The sequence below is a fragment of the Megascapheus bottae genome, chromosome 14 (genome assembly GCF_031878675.1).
Source record: "Megascapheus bottae isolate mThoBot1 chromosome 14, mThoBot2.hap1, whole genome shotgun sequence".
In the NCBI taxonomy this organism is placed as follows: domain Eukaryota; kingdom Metazoa; phylum Chordata; class Mammalia; order Rodentia; family Geomyidae; genus Megascapheus; species Megascapheus bottae.
Window position 1 is genome coordinate 26,903,238 of NC_143522.1, and position 20,685 is coordinate 26,923,922.

General features: G+C 36.7%; 1 protein-coding gene across 5 annotated transcripts in view; it reads left to right on the plus strand.

The window, feature by feature from the left end:
* Papola (poly(A) polymerase alpha) overlaps nucleotides 1-20,324 on the plus strand; it is a 62,021-nt gene extending 41,697 nt beyond the window's left edge. The window contains exons 17-23 of one of the 5 annotated variants that reach the window (XR_016537602.1): nucleotides 3,799-3,941; nucleotides 6,308-6,408; nucleotides 6,681-6,901; nucleotides 12,153-12,215; nucleotides 14,075-14,149; nucleotides 16,366-16,625; nucleotides 19,543-20,324. Coding sequence is in view for 4 of the 5 variants with exons in the window: in XM_090344797.1 (XP_090200923.1) it covers nucleotides 3,799-3,941; nucleotides 6,308-6,408; nucleotides 6,681-6,901; nucleotides 12,153-12,215; nucleotides 14,075-14,149; nucleotides 16,366-16,461 (699 nt within the window). In the remaining variant the exon portion in view is untranslated. Of the gene's footprint in view, nucleotides 1-3,798; nucleotides 3,942-6,307; nucleotides 6,409-6,680; nucleotides 6,902-12,152; nucleotides 12,216-14,074; nucleotides 14,150-16,365; nucleotides 16,825-19,542 lie in introns of those variants that run through there. The other 4 variants (XM_090344797.1, XM_090344798.1, XM_090344799.1 and 1 more) reach the window with 4 other exon arrangements.
* The last annotated feature ends 361 nt before the right edge of the window (nucleotides 20,325-20,685 follow it).

Sequence of the window (20,685 nt, forward strand, 5' to 3'; positions counted from 1 at the left end):
ATCCATTAAATGAAAAGTGAGGAACTTAGGATGTTTTCTTTTGACAGTGCTGGCTATTAAATTTGGTAGCTGTGTTATATATGCAGTTATTTGTGATTAGGATTTTAGTGTTCAAAAACATTTATGAAACTAATTTCATTTTGTTATAATTGGTTTTAAAACGAATGTTTATTAATTTTGCCTTATTTCAAGTAGTTTTACAAAGTTTCAATTGAACAAATTATTGTATAAATACAATGTAGCTTGGTCAGTGTCATCTCTTCCAATGTTATCCCCCATTTTTCAGAAACCCATTGAAACCCTCAAGACAATAAATATTTTTTAGAGGTTGCTAGGAACACAATTTTTGTCCTACCTTTGTTCTGTGCTTATCTATATGATGATCATCTAAGTTGCCATTTTATTGGCTGTTTATTTGTTTTTTGTATGTTTGAAATAATTTATTTTTATTAAAATAGTATCAAGTGTCTGGGACGAACATTTACTTGTAGCTTCCATTCAGCTAGTTTATAAAGCACTTATCAAGCTGTTTAGTAGTTAATGTTCTAGTTTAATGTGTAGGTATTATCTTTTATAGAAGAAGCAAGTTTGAGAAACTTGCTCAAAATCATAAAGTACAAGTTTGAGTTAGATTGAGGTCTGATTGAAACATGGGTTTTTTGTATCTTTTATTTTTTTTAGAAAAGCATTTGGAAATCATCCCTAGTAGTGAACTCAGTCACCTGGCCAGTTTAGACACTACATAGAATTCAGTATAATAAGTGTAGTTACTTATTGAACAAATCTTTCGCGTGCGTGTGTATGTGTGTGAGTGTGATGGGGCTTCAACTCGGTCTGGGTGCTATCCCTGAGAGCTCAAGGCTACAACCCTACCCCTGGGCCCCACTTCCAGTTTTCTAGGGGTTAATTGGAGATAAGAGTCTCAGGTCCTTTTGTGCCCTGGCTGGCTTTTTACCTTGTTCCTCAAATCTCAGCCTCCTGAGTAGCTAAGATTACTGGCATGAGCCATCGCCCCGGGCTTGAACAAATCCTTCTTGTGTCTGATAAAGAGTAAATTGGGAATATTTTGGATTTGAAATATTACCTATTTTGTATATTAGACACTTATTTTACAGCTAAGTAATATCTTCCTGTCTTTTACAAATTCTCAACTTCTTTGACCCCTTTTTCTTACTTCTGGACTTGGGTTTTTGAGTTAAGGCCTCTCTCTTACGATTAGGCTGGCCTGGGGACTGCTGGTTCTACCCAGAGTTGGGATTACAGGTTTGTGCCACCATTCCTGCCATTTGATCTGTTTTAATTAATTTCATTAGAGTGCTTTTTTGCAGAGGGGTGGGGGGGAGTTTCTGAGGCCACAGCTCAAGTGGCATCGCACTTTAAGCACTGAGTTCAAACCCCAATTTTTTTCTTTTTCCTTCCCCCTCCCCGAATCCTGGTGCCTGGGCAGTATCTCTTAGCCTTTTTTGCTCAGGGCTATCTATCACTCTACCACTTGAGCCACAGTGATACTTCTGGCCTTATATGGTACTGAAAAATCAAACCCAGGGCTTCATCCATGCAAGGCTAGCACTCTGCTACTGGGCCACATTTGTAAGGCCCTGCCACATTTTTTTTTTCCTTGTTGGAAATGGCACTTTGAACTCTGGACCTGGGGCTGTCCCTTAGCTCTTCAGCTCAAGGCTCCTGTCTTCCCCTTGACCCACAGCACCACTTCCAGTTTTCTGGTGGTTCATTGGAGATAATAATCTCAGGTCCTTTTGTGTACCAGTCTGGCTTTGAACCTTGATCCTCACATCTTAGTCTCTGGAGTAGCTAGGATTACAGGCGTGAGCAACTGTACTGGCTCACTGACTCCTTTTTTGGCTTTGGGGGCAACTGAATCCTAGACCACACCCATATTTATATATGGAATGGGTCTTTGTCAATAATGTGAGGTGTTAGCATGAAATGTAAGTTTGGGTTTGGAGGTATAGTTCAGTGGTATGAACATTTGAGGACCTGAGTTCAATTAGAAAGCAAGCAAGGAAACCAGAAACTCAAACAGTTCCAGTAGTGGTTACTGAGGTTAAATGTTCTGGGGGAACAATGAAGCTAAGGGAATCTGTAATATAGTAGTTGCACTTGGTAGTGAAAATTAATATTATTGTGTCACCAGTCAACTTTAACTCCATGAAAAACATTCATGGTGTTTTTGTTTTCTTTTTGAAACAGGTATTTTCCTGCATTATCTGTTTTGAAGTGCTTTGATTTTAAAGAATCAGTACCAATATTGAGTTCTGTATGTGGATATTAAGTTCATAGTTTACAGAAAATTTTTCTGCTTTTTTTCCACAAGATAATACTACTAAACATGCCATTTTGAAATGTAAATTGGATCTAGAAAACTGGGAATCTCTTTCATTAAGAGAGGCTTATTTGTTGACAATAGTAATGAGTGACAAATTATATTTGATAATTCATGCCAGGTGTGGTGGCTCACACCTGTAATTCTAGCTACTCAGTAGGCTGAGATCTGAGGATTGTGGTGCAAAGCCAGCCTGGCACTAAAGCTCTAGAGACTTTATCTCCAATTAACCACCAGCAAACTGGAAGTAGCACTGTGACTCAAGAGGTAGCGCGGTAGCCTTGAGCTGAAGAGCTCAGGAACAGCGCCCAGGCCCAGAGTTCAAGCCCAATTATCAGACCTCCCACCAAAAAACAAACAAACAAAAAAACTGGAATTCTCTTGCTTTCATTAAGAGAGGCTTATTTGTTGACAGTAGTAATAAGTAATAAATTATATTTGTTAATTCTTTGAAATTGTGTAATTTCTTATGTTTAGTGTGGGATAAATAGTAAAATACTAGGTAATGTACCTCTCTTACCCTATCACTCTGGAGACCAAGGCAGAGAGATTCTTAGAGCCTAGGAGTTTGAAATTAGCAGGTGTGGGGGAGAGGGGGAATTTGTTTATTTTGTTTGGTTGTGGGGCTTGAACTTAGGGTCTAGGTACTTTTCCTAAGGTATTGCTTAAGGCTTGTGGCTCTACCACTTAGAATAGCAGTTCCACTTCTGGTTTTTCAGTGCTTAATTGGAGGTAAGAGTCTTGTGGGGACTGGATTGGAACCATGACCCTCAGAGCACAGCCTCCTGAGTAGCTAGGATTATAGGTATGAGCCACCATTGCCCTGTGAGGATGATTTTGAAAATCACTTTTAATATCACTTGCAAGACGTGGGCATTATTAATCCTAACATGTCATGTTTTTTGTTTTTTTTTTTTTTTTTTGCCAGTACTAGGCTTAAACTCAGGGCATGAGCAATGTTCTTGGGCATTCTCAAGGCTAGTGCTCTACCACTTGAGCTAGAGTACCAATTCTTGCATTTTCTATGTATGTAGTAGAAAGGAATTGAACCAAGGGCTTCATGCATGCTAGGCAAGCACTTTACCTTTAGGCAACTCTCCCAGACTCTAACATGTCATGTTTAGTAAGACTTTTTCCTTCATACATGTGTTTGTAGTTGTTTGATTCATGTGGTTTTACATTACAGTGATTTTTAGTTTGCATTGTCTTACAGTGAGTGTTCTTGTTTATGAGATGTTTCTCTGTGTGTTTTTGTTTTCATTCACTGAACTGTAGCTAAGTCAAGAAGCACAGGACTCCCAAGTCTTTACCTTTCCAGTGAACTGTGGCACTTGGGTTCTTTGTAAAATACTGATTTGTGCTTTTTAATAACAATCTTACGTAAGTTAAGGATTTCTTTGTGCTTCAAATATCTGGTTGATATAGGCATTTAATAAATACGGTTTTGATTACAGCATTCAACAGAAGGAGTCAAGTTAACAGCTCTGAATGACAGCAGCCTTGATTTGTCTATGGACAGTGATAACAGCATGTCTGTGCCTTCACCTACTAGTGCTATGAAGACCAGTCCATTGAACAGTTCTGGCAGCTCTCAGGGGTAAGCAGAAAATCTGAAGGACGCTACCTCATCATAAATGTCATTTGTTTACCCTGTTAAGTTTATTCCACCTCTTGGCACTTGAATTTTTATTTTTATTGGCATAAATTAATTGTACAAAATAATGCGCTCATTGTAAGATTTTCACAGATGCAGAAAATGTACTTTGAACATAACCCCTTATTTGTTGTCACTCATGGGGCTTACTCTGGACCTAGATGCTGTCCCTGAGCCTCCTTGTGCTCAAGGCTGGCTGGTGTTCTACCAATTGAGCCACAATACCACTTCCAATTTCTGAGTGGTTAATTCGAGGTAATTGTCTCAGGGAGGCTTTCCTGTCTGTGGTGGCTTTGAACTGCAGTCCTCAGATCTCAGCCTCCTGAGTGGATAGGATAACAGGCATGAGCCACCAGTGAGTTTTGTACCTTTGTTTTTAAAGTGATCATTCATAATCTAAAGACATCAGACCTGACCTCTTGTACATGCTGTGGCAGTTTGTCATTGTAAAAGTTTCCAGTTTCCAGTAGTAAATTAACATGTTTCTATTGGATGGGGTAGATGAAGAAGCAAACATTTAAGAATTGGATTTTGTGTACTTAGGAGTTAATACAAATACACATACACACATATTTGGTAATGTTTCACAAATTTAGTTGTAAGATTTAGTTTCTTGGAGTAATATTTCAAAACTATTTATTGTCTATGTCCTTTAGTGCTTTCTGCCATCTTAATCTGTTGTGGTTGGTATCATTTGCTCTCTTGACTATTTACTCTTCAACATGTACTCCAGAGTTCCATAGCTTTAAAGGGGACCACTTTCTGGGGTTCTGTGCGAATGCCAAACAGCAAAACAGTCCTCTAAGTGGTGTGGTGTTCGCCTTTCAGGGCGTCATTGTTCATCCTCAAGGGAACAGCCGCTGAGAGAAGAGTGAGGCTTTCTGCTGTCACCTTTCTTCAGGACTGTTAGAAAACAAACCAAAAGAAAGAACCTCTTGCTTGGTCTGTTTGAATGTTAGGGTGCTTAACACTAATGTAACAATTAGTTAAAAACAAAAGTGGAGATAGGACCTGTAGGAGTGGTACGTTTCTGAGACCGGGGACTTTTTTATTCTGGCTTGATTTACATTTAATGTACACAGTTCTTTGTTTTTGTGTTTGTTTGTTTGACCCCTCCCAATTCCAGTTGGGATTGGAATTTTTGATATCGATGAGTAAAATAATAATTTCATTGTACAGAGGACAGATAGACATGTTTCAAAATTTGAAGCCATTTCTATCTGATGGCCTTGTTTGTTTGAACTAGGAAACAAGGTCATTTGTTGAGATGCCCATGTAAAAGCAAATGAGATACTTAGAGAAGAGGATAAAGAGAGCGTAAGATAACTTTAAAATGCCTTCTGTTAGGTGGGAAGGTTTTCTACTTTGGGCAACTAGATGAGCTTCTAGGGCTCCTTCATGCACCCTTAGTTTTTTTAATTATTTGTCAGTCGTGGGGCTTTAACTGTGGACCTGGGCATGGTTCCTGAGCTCTTCAGCTTACAGCTACCACTCTAGTGCTTTGAACCACAGCACCACTTCCTGTTTTCTTGTGGTTAATTGGAGACAAAATTGTCAAGGACTTAAGTGCCCAGGCTTGCTTTGAACAGACTTTTGAGTAGCTTGGGTTACAGGTGTGATCCACTGACAACTGGCACTCTTAGGTTTTTGTATGCAGACATTTATCTCTATTTCTCAGATCACCTCCTTTTTTTTTTTTTTAAATTAAATTTATTTTTGCCAGTCCCAGGACTTGAACTCAGAGCTTGAGCATGCTCCTTGGGCTTTCTCAAGGGTAGAGCTCTACCACTTGAGCCACAGCACCACTTCTGGCCTTTTCTATGTATGTATGTGGTACTGAGAAATCAAACCTAGATCTTCCTGCATGCTAGGCAAGCACCATACCACGAGGCCAAACTCCCATCCCTTTTTGTGTGTGCTTGTGTGTGTGTGTAAATGATTCTGTTACACCCAAATCAGTAAATCGGTTAAGAACAGATCTTTAGTAATCCTTTTGTGAAACTCAGCAGTCACTGACCATATGTGACAGTTTTAACTTTAATAGTATTTGGAATCACATATGCTGTTTCTTGTTGGCCGTATTTCAAATATGGGAATTGCTGCATCTTTATAGAACGTACTATATTTAATAGTACCTAATAGCATATATTTTTATTGGTTGGTAGATTTTATCATCAAAGTCAGTTGCTAAAGCATATATATGAGAAGTAAAACCAAAGAGACCATTAAATCTGTATGAAATATAATTACTAAGTTTTAGTTTATACTTCTGTTTCCTTTTCATACTCTTTTATTGCTACTATTTTTAGCAGAAACAGTCCTGCTCCAGCTGTGACAGCAGCATCTGTGACCAACATACAGGCTAGTGAAGTTTCTGTGCCACAAGTAAATTCCAGTGAAAGCTCAGGGGGTAAGGAGATCGGTGTGACGGGCTTTTGGATTCTTAGAAATAATTGGCTTAAACTTAATTTTGAAAAATGGAGTTAAGTAATCTGAATTTAGTTTTTAAGTATCCTTTATTTGCTGCATATGTAAAGTTATTTACAAAATAAAATTCAGATAAAAGCTTTACTTGTAATTTATTTTCATCAGTATACATTTGTATGTTTAACAATTTACAGTTTTGTGTATATGTTCTCTTTGTGCTTTTTGGTTTGGGACATACATATATTTATTGTTTAGGTACATCGAGTGAAAGCATTCCTCAAACTGCCACACAACCAGCCATTTCTCCACCACCAAAGCCTACAGTCTCCAGAGTTGTTTCTTCAACACGTCTGGTAAACCCACCACCTAGACCTTCAGGAAATGCAGCAACAAAAATATCTAATCCCATAGTAGGATTCAAGAGAACATCCTCACCTCATAAAGAAGAAAGTCCCAAGAAAACCAAAATTGAAGAGGTATGTGGGTGTGTACCTGCGTGCATGTAAATATATTAGCATCATAAGACCCACTTGTCTGCTTGTAAATCCAGTGGAGGAAAACCTTTGCCAGCCCAAAGTGAGGAGTAACAGTAGAAAATTCTTAGTGTGTCTGGAGTGGTCTAGTACCACTTTTTATTTTCCTTTTTGGGGGTGGGCGGTAGTTATCCCTGGGTCTTGAACTCAGGGCCTGGGCACTGTCCTGGAGCTTTCTCAAGGCCAGCTCTCACCAGTTGAACCACAGCACCACTTCTGGCTTTTCCTGTGTATGTGGTACTGAGGGATTAAACCCAGGACTCCCTGCATGTTAGGTAAGCACGCTACCAGTATGCCACTCATACACCCAGAACCTTCTTTTTACTTTCCTTTCGTACTCATAATAATAATGCCTTCTAAGCCAGGAACTGGGCCTATAATCCTAGCTATTCAGGAGGCTGAAATCTGAGGATCAAGGTTCAAAGCCAGTGTAGGCACAAAAGAACCTGAGGCTCTTATCTCCAATTAACCTCTAGAAAACAGGAAGTGGGGCTTGGCTCTAGGGCAAGGGGATATCCTTGAGCTGAACAGCTCCAGGACAGTGTTAAGGCAGAGTCCAAGCCATATGACCCACCAAAAATAATAACAGCAACATCACTGTCTTAGGTTAATTTTTTTAATATTTTCCTTTTTTGTTGAGTTGGGGCTGGAACCTAGGCACTTAAAAATGCTAATAAGCACATACTATGCCACTGAGCTGTACCTGTTTCCTATGTTAATGTTCTAAGTATATATAATCTTTTTAGTACATTAACTTTTACTTACTTTGGCCCCTTTGAACAACTTTTTTGCCTTTATAATTCAATGGAATTCTTGTACTATATTTGATATTACACTATAACATGGATTCTGGATATCCATTTCAGGCTCTTGAACATGCTAAGCACACTATCTACAATTGAGCTATACCTCTAGCACTGAGGTGTTTTGTGTGTGTATGTTAAATGACTGAACAGAGTTACAGAAGCAGATTAATTTGAATGAGTAGTTCCTCTAACCTTAACTTTTTTGTGTGTGCCAGTCCTAGGTCTGGAACTCAGGGCCTGAGCACTGTCCTTGGGCTTTTTCCTCAAAGCTAGCACTCTGCCACTTGAGCCAGAGCACCACTTCTGGCTTTTTCTATGTATGAGGTACAGAGGAATCGAACCCCAGTCTTTGCGCGCATGCTAGGCAAGCATTCTACCACTAGGCCAAAGTCCTGGCCCATCTTTTATAGTAGTTGGTTTACACAAATACATTGTGAAATAATTAGGAAAACCATTAAGAGCACATACTTATTTTTAAAAGACTTTGTGTTGGGGAATCAAAACAAGGGCATAGGGTATGGTAGGCAAATGGTCTACTATTCAGTAACACCAAAACCTTTGGGATGAGTCTTAGCATAGAAGTAGTCTTATTAAATAATTTCATCTCTGCAGTTATTCTTAATGTAGTTTATGCGTTAGAGATCCTCACTATTGTTCCAGAAATGATTGTTAAGAAATCACCAAGTTCATTATGCTTTTTGGTCAAGAGTTAATTATTTAGAAACTTCCTTTAGAATGAGAGAACATAGGTTTCTCTTGGGGACCACTTTTTTGGTCTGCAGTTGTGAAAATTTAACTTGTTTGAGTCACTTTAATAATGTTTTTGTTTTATATTGACTTCAGAAATAGCCACAATTAATTGAAGATTAATAATGATGCATTTTGACACTTATGTGCTAAATGAGAATGAATGATGCATAAAGTATGTCTTACAAGATGGTTTACAAAAAACCTGTTATTGTAGTTATCCAGTGATCCCCTACCAGGCCTGGGCTTGAACTCAAGGCCTGGGGCACTGTCTCTGAGCTTCTTTGGCTCAAGGCTAGCACTATACCACTTGAGCCATAGCACTACTTCTGTCTTTTTTGTGTGTAGTTTATTGGAGATAAGAGTCTCATGAGCCTAATCCTAGCTACTCAGGAGGCTGAGAACTGAGGATCTCGTTTCCAAGCCAGCCCAGGCTGGGCAAGAAGTTCGTGAGACTATCTCCAATTAATCACCAGAAAACGGAAGTAATGCTCTGGCTCAGCATGGTAACCTTGAGCTTTAAAGAGCTCAGGGGTAGGGACAGCACCCAGGGCCAGAGTTCAAATCCCTTGTCGTCCCCCCCCCCCAAAAAAAAAAAAAAAGTCTCAGGGACGCCCGGGCTGGGTTCAAATGAAGGTCCAAAGTCCTCAGATCTCAGCCTCCTAAGTAGCTAGGATTACCTTGTGAGCCACCCCAGCCCAGACAGTGATATTTAGCCTCAGTTAAACTACGTTTTCAAGGTTTTTCTTTTCTTGAGGCAGAGTTACATTCTGTTTCCTAGACTGGCCTAAAACTCAAGATTTACAGAGCTGTCTGTGTTCACCATTTTATTTAACATAAGATTTTAAGGCTTCTTCCAGATACCCTAAGCCAAAACCCTTCTGGGAGTGAGATTGGAGAATCGTATTAAACGCTCCTTTGCCACACGATAGCTTCTTGAAGTACCTAAGAATGTTCACATTTTGCCTGTTGATGCTATTTTGAGTTGACAGAACATTTTGGAATTGAGATTTGTTTTTAGCTTATTAAAGGATATGTAAGCTTAATGCCAGTTTTGATTTGTGTAGTTGATTTCTGTAGTTGTTATAATGGCACTCCAAGAGCTCTTAGTAATAAGTATGTCAACACAGTGTTTTTAATCATGTTTTTATTTGTATAGCTAACATAGTACTGTTTTTTTGGTATGGTTTAAGGATACGATCAACTTTTTTAACTTACTATGAAAAATTTAAAGTACATGTGAAAATGAGTCACTGTATGCTTATCACACAGTTGCAGTTAAAATGAACTGTCAATTTCTCACCTTGATTCTGTCAGCTTTCCATTTCCTTTTGTCCTTGGATTCTTTAGAAGTAAAATCCAGACACCGTTTTTATGTCTTTTAAGTATATCCTTAAATATATGGGTTTCTTGTTTTTCTTGTAATTGTTTTTATTTTATGCATTAGAATTTTGCTTATTACATTTCCTTAGAATTAATACAAACAGAACTTTTACATAGAAAAAGGGTTTTAAGGGGCCTGGAGTTTGACCTAGTGGTTAAAGTGCTTGCCTAGCATGCATGAAGACCTGAGTTCGATCCCTCGGTACCACATACATCGAAAAAAGCCAGAAGTGGTGCTGAGGCTCAAGTGGTAGAGCTCTAGCCTTGAGAAAATCCAAGGACAGTGTTCAGGCCCTGAGCTCAAGCCCAGGACTGGCAAAAAAAAAAAAAAGAAAAAGGGTTTTAAGTTATTTTGTAAGCTATTGCCATTTCCCAATGGAGAGAACATAGAGCTAATTTTACTCGAAGGAAGGAGTAGCTAGAATCAATGATAAACCAAAATTTAATAGTAAATTCAGCGTTTATTTTTAGCATATTCTTACTTTTAAAACCCCCGGAAAAGTTGGTCTTTTGTTTGTGTTTGTGTTTGTATTTGTGAGTATTGATATTAAATGTAGTATATGCGGCATTTCACATCTGTAATCCCAGCACTTGGGATGACTATGAGTTCTGGGATACATGCATCTAATAAACAGGGTAACTTTTCTTTTCTTTTTTGGCCAGTCCTAGGTCCTTAACTGAGGGCCTGGGCTTTCCTCGAGGTTTGTGCTCTACCACTTGAGCCACAGCACCATTTCTGGCTTTTCTGTGTATGTAGTCCAGGAATGGAACCCAGGTCTTGGTGTATGCTAGGCAAGCACTCTACCACTAGGCTGAATTCCTGATCCCCTTTATCTCCTTTTCTTTTTTTGTGCTGGACCTGGCACTTGAACTCATGACCTGGGTGCTGGCCTGAGTGTTTGTGTGCAAGCTTTAGTGTTCTACCACTTGAGCAATGGTTCCACTGCTGGCATTTTGTTGGTTAATTGAAGCTGAGAGTCTCATGGACTTTTCTCCCTGGGCTGGCTTTGAACTGCAATCCTCAGATCTCCTAAGTAGCTAGGAGTATAGGCATGAGCTGCCAGCGCCCAGTTTATTAAGTAACCAGATTTTAGCTCAGCTTAATGTACATCATATCGTAAAAATAAAAATTATTTGCTCTATCTCATAGATTATATTACTGAACTAGGCTATATAAAATCTTTTCAAGGAGATTCAGACACAAAACTACTATGAACTATCATACTTCTATTACCTGACTTCAGAATTTACCTCATGACCAGCCTTGTTGCATCTGTATACCCTTACCCTCCTTTCTCCATTGTTTTAAACAAATGCCAGGCTTATAATTTAAAACATAAATATTTCAGTGTGCATCTATAAAAAGGCTTCTTAAAACATGTGGCTCTAGTACATTTATTACCAATATTTAGTAACTCCATAATGTAGTAGCTAGTCAGTATTTAGATGGCTCCGATACATTCATCACCAATATTTAGTAATTCCATCTTGTAGTAGCTAGTCAGTGTTTAGATATTCACAGTTATGATATGATTTATAACTTATTGGAATACAGATATCCTCATTAAAATTAGTATTTATTTCATTAAATCTTTATTGTAAATTGCCTGTTACTTCTGTTATTTAAGCTATTATTAAAATTGAATTTTAGTTCTATTCTGCAAATAAAGCTGAGAAAAATTAGTGTACCTTTTGAGTACCAAAGGGGGAACATATCTCATACATATTTGCATTGTTCAGAATGTTAATGGATTTTGCCATGAAAAGTCTGTGTGTGTGTGTGTGTGTGTGTGTGTGTGTGTGTGTGTGTGTGTGTGTGTGTGCGCATGTGCATGTGCATGCACGCACGCACACGCGTACACATGGTTCTGGTGTTGTTAGATATGGTTGAGAAAGTCTAATGATAATTGACAGCATTTCATAAACTGTGGGGATATGGTTCCTATAGGATGGTAGTACCTCAGGTTTGGTTAGGGTATTCTTTACCTCACACAAAAATAAACATGGTGGTTTGGGGAATATACTTTAGCTGATGCTGTAGTAATAATTTTTCTCATGATTTTTTTTTCTTTCTAATTGTAATACTTATTGAAGCCGTTAAATTAATACCAGAAAGCTTTTAAAAAGGGGAACCCTTTAATCTGCTTTAAGGCTATATTTGATCTTAGTTTTGAACATTTTTTCTAATTTAAAGCATTGATTGGCAAATAATCTAAATTTTTCGTTTTAGAGAATAAAGCTTTTTTTTTTAAAAACAGGATGAAACAAGTGAAGATGCTAACTGTCCTGCTTTGAGTGGACATGATAAAACAGAAACAAAGGTATTATACCAATTTAGCCTTTAGAAATACATACACAGTTAAGAATACAGAGATGGTTTAAAAATGTAGAATATTGTATTATATTTTGTGCGACACATTTTAGATTTTTTCCAATATCATTTTTAGATAATTGTGTATTGCTTTCTAATGTTAATTAAGAATGACATCTGGTTCATATTTTTACTTACAATTAAGTAGAGAAGATAACATGGTAGATATGTCATATATAACTGTAAAGTGAACTAAAATAATTCAAAGCTTAAGGAGCGAAAGTGTAAGGAATTTTGGGTGGTAGAAATGACAGAAATCTCCATGGAAGAAAGTAGCGTTTGATATGTCTGTGAGGGATACATAGAACTCTAGATAGTGAACAGTAAAATGGTCATCTATGTTAGGGTTGAAGAACTCACTTTTTTTTTGGCTAGAATCTGGGATGCATAGAGCTTGAATAAAGTTCGTACATTGGAAGAGATTGGTTTTGTTTAAATTCTGAAAGACTTTCAGCTTCATTTCCCTTTTTTGGTAGAAATATTAGAAAGTTTTATCTTTCAAATGAAAGAAATTCCCATGATGAATATTTTAACAAGTATTCTTTTTTAGTATCTTTCTAGATTTTTAAGTGTTCTCTCATTTGTGTATTTATACCACTGCATTTTGCTTTCTAATTTTAATCCACTTGGATACTCAGAAAATACATTTATGTCTTTATATATACTACAAAGTTATTATTAATTGGTGCATAGAAGTTCATTATCATAGAAAAAGTCCCCTTTTAAATGATTGCTTTCATAAAAATAGATTTGTATTTCTTGTTAGAGTGTTGACTTTAGCAAAATACCTGCTGTCTATTCATGCTTATTTAGAATAAATTAGTAAAAGAAGACTTTCTAAGACAAATAGTATGCTTAATGGTAAACTCAATATGCTGCCAACTTGTTCCCCAAAAGGCAGTATTCTCATTCTTTGATCTTGTTTATTCTTCATTCTTCCGGGGGAAAAAGGAAACATTTTGTGTTTTTGTTTGTTTACTTGTTTTTTTGGTTGTTGTTTTGGGGTTTTTTTGATTGTTGTTGTTGTTTTTTTAAAATCAGCCCTGGGGCTTGAACTCTGGGCCTGGGCATTGTCCCTGAGCTCTCCAACTGAAGGCTACTGCCTTACCCATGAGCCACAGTCACACTTCCCTCTAGTGGTTAATTGGAGACAAGAGTCATAGTCTATCATGCCGTGGATGGCTTTGAACTAAGATCTTCAAATCTCAGCCTCCTGAGTACCTAGGATTACAGGCTACAGGCTTGAGCACCGCTCCTGGCAAAATTCAAGTTTTTGTATTTTCATTTTCGTTTGTGCTTGCACAATTTGTGCAGGCCCAGATAGTTGATCTTGTATTTTTTTGTTGTTGCTTTGTTTTGTTTTTAACATATAGAGTAGAATCAGCAGACTTATTAGAGGCCACAAGGAGGCAGAAATAAATATCTAGGAATTATTTTCTATTTCTGGTTATGGGCAGTTACTCATACAGTTAAGAACTTTCTTTGGATTTTACTACTGTTTTGGGGGCCAGCAGTATGTCTCTGTATGCCTTTAATGTTTGCTTAATGTGTCCAAGTTAGAACAAATTGAAATGATACGGATATTTTGGCCATACTTTGCAAAATTTAAGAAAGCAAGTAGAAGTTTATGAATATCTGAAATAGGGAAATACTGTGTAACAAGGAGTGCTTTTGTAATGTAGTCACATCTCTCTCTCCTGATCCCTCCTGTCTTCCGATTTGTCGTCTTTATTAGCTACCAAACCCAGTTATGTTATTTTATCCTTTCTTAAGTCTCTCTTCCCTCCTCCCACCCTCTTTGTCTCACAGGAACAACTTGATACAGAGACAAGTACAACTCAACCAGAAGCTATTCAGACAGCAGCTTCTCTGCTGGCTTCTCAGGTACTATGTACAATAATCTATGAGAGTTTTGTTTATGTTCTTAAGATCAGCATAGTATATTGAAGTAAAACAAGCATTTGTGAAAAATCTAGATATGTATTTATTGCAGTGTGAAGGAAGGGCAGTAAATCCGATGGAATTGTTTGATGTGTTATCACTAGCTTGGTGTGCACAGCTGTAGTCCAAGGTACTCAGGAGTCTGAGGTGAGATGACCATTTTCCCAAATTCAAGACCAGCTTGGCAATATAGACCCACGACCCTCCCCCACCCCCAAAAAAACCCCAAAACCCTCTGATTGATCCCCCTATATACTGTAAATCATTTAAATCCTCACCATTTAGATGCCCTCAATTTTCGTGTTTTATTGATATATTAAATTAATGAATGAAATTTTAAATCAAAAGGAGAGATTCTTAAGGACTTTTGTGTACAAGGCTAATCTGATCTTTTTTAAAGAATATTTCTAGTAGAAATTAGTTCTATGAGACAAAGTCTTATTATGTAGCCCAGACTATCCTTGAAATCCTCATCTTCCTGCCTTAGCTTTCCTGGTTTATTATTTTTAAAATGTATTTCTGTTTCAGCACTGATTTAAGTCTGTTGTAGTTCTGCTTGCAATGTTAGTTTAAGTGTAGTAACTATCATTTTGCCGTGATTTGGAAACCATTATTTGTTGTGAAAGAATTTTTTTCCAAATCTTTTCAAATCGACTGAACCTCAGAGTATACATCAAATTCACATAAATATTATAAGTACATACCAAATTGGTTAAACTATAAAGTAACTGAAATACTGCCATTGCTAGACTTAGACCATGATTTTGCTTTGTGGATCAAAGTTGTTATAATGTGTTATTTAAATGTGCTCTATTCGATGGTATAATGGCCTTAGTCTGTAGCACTGTATAAATACTACTTTAAGTTACTTAATGCTTAGAATCTTTTTTTACTTTCATCATTTTTATATAACAAAATATGTAAATGGTAACTAGGCTAACATGAAATGTGCTTAATTTTGCTACATGGACAAACTTTTCAAATTTAAACTGTCCTTGTATGCCTTTTGGGTTGCCACCTAAAGTTTTCTAATACGGAGCAGATTGATACATTTTAAGTATTTTTATGATTAAATCATCCTTACCCCCTTCCCCTTTTTCCTTTCCCCATGCCTTCATGCCTCTTCCATGCTTGCTCAGCTGGCAAGGTCCAGTTTTTTGCTCATAAATTGGAAATTGAATTTCGTGGATGTTTCTGGCCCAGTGTAGCTTTAAACGTGAATTTTCGGTCCTCAGCCACCCGAGTAGCTAGGATTACAATAGTGAGCCATGAGAACCCAGTTAGAAGTTTGTTTGTTGATAGTTATAATGAATATGTAAAATCCATTTATTTGCAGAATTATGAGCAATTTTTTTTAAAGAATTTCTGTTTTATAATATTAAGCGATATATTTATTTCCGGGAGGAGATAATGCCTTAACAGTGAATCTGTTTGGGGGTAAATCTTTATTTAGATGAATGATAGTATTTTCCTGGGAATAATTAAGGAATTGATGGGCTTTGACAATTGATGAAGCTGGTCGTGAACACATGGAAATACCTTTGTATATGTTTGGAATTTTTTTTTGTAATATTTTATAGTTATAATGTTTTATAATTTATGTTTGAATTTTTCGATGTCAGATACGCCCTGTGATTTAATCTAGTTATGGCTTTACGAAAAGCTTCCGTAAAACTTTAGGATGGTTAAGTTGCTTTTAATTGTATGGAGTTAATTTTATATTTTGAGGTGTCAGAAAATAACATATACTGAGTTGATAACTACTGGCTGCTTTTGTGTTTGGGGTGAAGTTAAGTTTTCTTCCACACGGGGGTGCTCCAATACCACTTAATATTACAGCTGTTCTGTCATAATAAGTAAACACAGTTTAACATTACCTTGATACATTGCAGGTAAGTGTTAGAACAAGAAATGTATTTAAGAGATATAATGGAAATCCTTAGGATTTTTCTATAGATTGTAAAAGTATTAAAGTGTTTTTATAGGTATACAAATGATGTGATTAATGATAGTTAATTGTATTTCATCTTGACATTTTGGGATATTTTTCTCTATATTTTTCTTACGCTAGAGTCCGTGTTTTCTTAGCAGGTAGAATGTATCTTGCTATTAAATTGCAGTGATTTGAACACTGATGTGCTCTTTGCTTTCATTCTTAGAAAACATCCAGTACAGACCTTTCTGATATCCCTGCTCTCCCTGCAAATCCTATTCCTGTTATCAAGAATTCAATAAAACTGAGACTGAATCGGTAAAACAACCTCAGGGGTCCATAAACAGTATCTGCCAGCTCAACCTGTTGTCTTCAATGCTAAACAAGGAGAATGGAAGGAGCAAGACTAGACATGGCTGACAGTGGATTTAGTTTTTTTGATGACCTCCCTTACTGGGCTAATCAGCACTTGATCTGGAAGTCCAGGTTAGTATGTGAAGCCAGGAGTACTATTATTATTGTGTTAGCAACAGTTGCATTACTATTTCAAGAAAAATTACTGCCTTTAAAAAAGAAAAAAAAAACACCTCAAGCTATATTTGTATCCATAGTTGACATCAGAATTGGGTATGTTTGATGCATTGTTTGGAAAATTTGCAATACAAACTGGCATAAGAGTTCCTTATTCTAATGATGCACTTTTATGTATTTTTTATTAGGAAGTAGAACTAATTTTAGATTTTCAGCTTGATAGATTTTAATTTTTTCCCAAAGAATTTCCTTTACAATTAGTCCTTAAATTGGACATTACTGTATATTGGTGTCCTGTTACACTTCCAAGAAGGGACAGAGTACATCTAATCCAGTCACAATGAAGACGCTGTAACCCTTCAACTGAAATGCCAACTGTAGGGAATACATTTGACATTAAAAGAAGAATCTGAAAATACTTGGTTTTGATGGGGTTATGATTCAGAAATGATACTGGTTATTTATAGTTATTTTCTAGTGCATACAAATCAGCGATGAACCAGCAAATAGGTTTTGTGGGTTTGTTTTTTTTTCTGGAAGCAAATACTTACTGAAGTTCCATATTTTCACTTTAATGTGTTTTCTTCAAAACAAAAAGGGTTTTAAGCTTTCCTTTCTCTTTTTTATCCCTCCCCCTCTACCCCCTTTCCCCTCTCCCTTTCATCTTCTCTCCCTCACCCCTTCCTCCTCCTTTCCCTTTTTGTATGCGCAAGGTAGAACTTACTTCACAAAACCAAAATGCCAGTATTTTCTTAAGCCATGACATGAAACAGCTGTCCTGTTGCTACATGGTATGGAACACAAAATTGTGATCCCTTGGCTCAATCCTGTAGGATAACTAAAAGCAATGTCCATGAAACATGGTATATCTTGAATGACCATTTGAGCTCTAAAGAAGAATTTTGTACACTCCATAGAAATACTATTCCTATCTTACAGAAATTGATTTTCCATTTTAAACATATGGGTAAAAAAAAAAACATTTTCTCTAAGATTTTTAATCCGATTCTTATTTTTAACTGGTTTATCAAAATTGTCAAATTTTACATACAAAAACATTCTAAAAATCATTTCTAGCAAGCACTTGACATCTAGTTAGCGCTCTACTCCTTTTGTTTTGTTCTATCAGATTATTAACTCTTTAAAAAATTATTTATCATAATTAAACAGCAGAGTTCTTATCCATCTTTAATGAAGTATGAGAGATGCCAGATATTGATAAACCTGGATAAAGCAAACCTATCACAGTTTTCTGATGAGCATGTTTTGTGAATCCTCCATTGTGCTCCATTCTCTTACATGTGCATTTTTCATGTTCACCTGCAATTGCTTAATCTCTTCCCCTATTCTAAAATTAATTTCCAAAGTTGGAGTGTAGTCCTTTCCCCCTTAGGCTATGCATTAATTGAGGCTTTCTTTTCACCATGACTTTATAATGTCTAGTTGCGATATTTCTACTTCCCACATCTTTGCTCTGCACAGTCACCTTTCCTTTCCTTTCACCACTGAAGAAAAAAGACGGTCAGCTAACAGGCAAATTGTAAAGGTGTCTGTGTTCGTGTAGCTTCAAAGTTAGATTGACATTGCCAGGCACAGATTTAGTCTTGTCGTTTTGTTTACACATTGGGGAGAAAAAAAAAATTCAGTTTATTAAGTGTTTCATGTAATTGCATCCAAGTTTTGCCAGGCTGGAAACTTGGACCTTTTCTGTGTAGTGACTTTTTAATTCTAGTTTTCATAACTTGGAGATCAGACTGTTGCTTTCGCATGATGTACGTAGTGTCTCATGACTGAAGTTTGCTTTGTTTTATAGTATCTGTACTCCTTGTATTTTTCAAGAGCTATTTTGTAAACAGATGATGTATTTCTCCATTGAAAACACAATAAAAAAAAACAGCACAATCTCATAGTTGGTGACTTCTTTTGAGTGTACTCTGTAAATGTTTTAACACTTGGTTGGTTTTACATGTCTTAGTATGAGTGGAGATTTAAAAATATATTTACTATTGCTACATGTTTCATCAACAGCAACCTAATTATCTTTCACATAATAACCAAGTCTTTGTTTTTCATATAATTGATCTGTTGGGAGGAAAATGTGAACATAGTTTACCAGTAAGTCACTTTCAGCCATCCCACCCGCTAAGATATTTACTCTGTGGACAGACATTGTGTTTTCTCTGTTTTTATCCTGTGCATGTAGACAGTATCCAGTATGGTTCGTTTGCAAAGCTACTGGCTTTCAGAGCACTGGGCACTTGATCTAATGTCAGCAGGTGGCACTGTTGTTTTTCAATACACTTAGAATTTATAGACCACAGCTAGCCAGGTTCCTATTTCTTATTATACTAAGTCCAAACCAGATTTTGCTCTTAAACTCCAAATTTTAACATTGTATGGTGTGGATTTAGGAGTGAGTTGCTTGTATGTGTTAGTAGAAGATGTAGCTCTAGTATTGCTCTTACTACTTATTACTTGGGGAAATACACAGCTGTGCACATATCATACTGTAAATTCAAATTCTAATGTTTTTCTCAGATATTATCTATGACTTTAGTGTGGGATACATTTTTAGAAAAGCATAATCCAACTTTGGAGTTTACTCAGCAAAAATGAAAGCACTGGAAAAACTACCCATGACTCCATTATTAACATCTACAGAGTTGAGCTTGCCACACATTTTCTGCCTTGATAGACAGCTGTATATTGGGCTGAAAATCACACTTTCTGTATTTTATTATCCATATGGCCTTTAGGCATTTTATGCATCTTGCTGACTTAGTAAAATGATCATTGAAAGTTGAGTACTCCGTGGCGCAGGGTAAATTCTGGATTATTTTTCTAATTAACACCTCTTCTTTTCTCTACACAGAAAACTTTGAGAGTTCTGCATAGTATTCTGGCTGTGTTGGAGGTGGCAATAAATGATCAGCAGCTCCAAATAGTAATTGGTATATGAAAGGTCAAATCAAGCCTTGGAAGTACTAGTACACATAAATGCATTTAAATGTGAAGATAGCCAGAGCTATGGTAGCATGCTCAGGAGACTAAGACAGGCGGATTGATAATTCCAGGCCAGCTTGGAATACAGAGCAAAATCCTTTCTCAAAAACTGAAAGATAAACTCTTTCTAAAAAGGCATTGAACAGTTCTTTGGATCTTTTACCTATTTTAGTTCTAATAAAATTGAATCATACAAGGAAGATTAGTTGCCTTTTAACCTTAATGTGTATTTTATTTCTCTGCATGATTTCTTTTTCATTAGCTTTTCAAATCAAAATTTTAAAGCAGATCGTATTTTGTCTGACACAAGAAATTGAATGAGTTAGACTTGTAACAAACATGGCCTTGAGTATTTTTATTATTCGTTTTTGGTCAGTCGTGGGAGTTGAACGCAGGGCTTGGGTGCTGTCCCTGAGCTCTTCAGCTCAAGGCTAATGCTCTACCATTTGAGCCACAGGGCCACTTCCAGTTTTCTGGTAGTTAATTGGAGATAAGAGTCTCACAGACTTGTTTCTTCGCTAGCTTTGAACTACAATCCTCAGATCTCACCCTCCTGAGTAGCTAGGATTACAGATGTGTGCCACTGGCACCCAGCTGGCCTTTAGTTTTATATGTAGACAAGTGAATAAGACTATAATATGTGATTCTTATGTATTTTTCAAATCAAGTTGTTCATCCTTTCTCGTTAATTTGTTGCAGTTTCTTGCTGTTTTTATTTTTTACGATTAGTAATAAAGTTTCTCATTTTGAGTATTTCATATAGTATTATTTTTATTCAGTTGAGGTGGAGATAGAACCCATGGTCTTGAGCATGTTAGATAGTCATTCTTCTTTAGAAATAAACTATATACTCAGCCTAAAGCTGCTTTTTGGTTTCTAAAAGAAAATATAAGTATTATTAGAGAATCATTAACAGTAATGGAAATGAATAATGTATTTTTCAAAACTTTTTATTTATTTTTTTGGCTTGAGCTCAGGGCCTGAGCACTGTCCTTGGACTTTATCCAGGCTA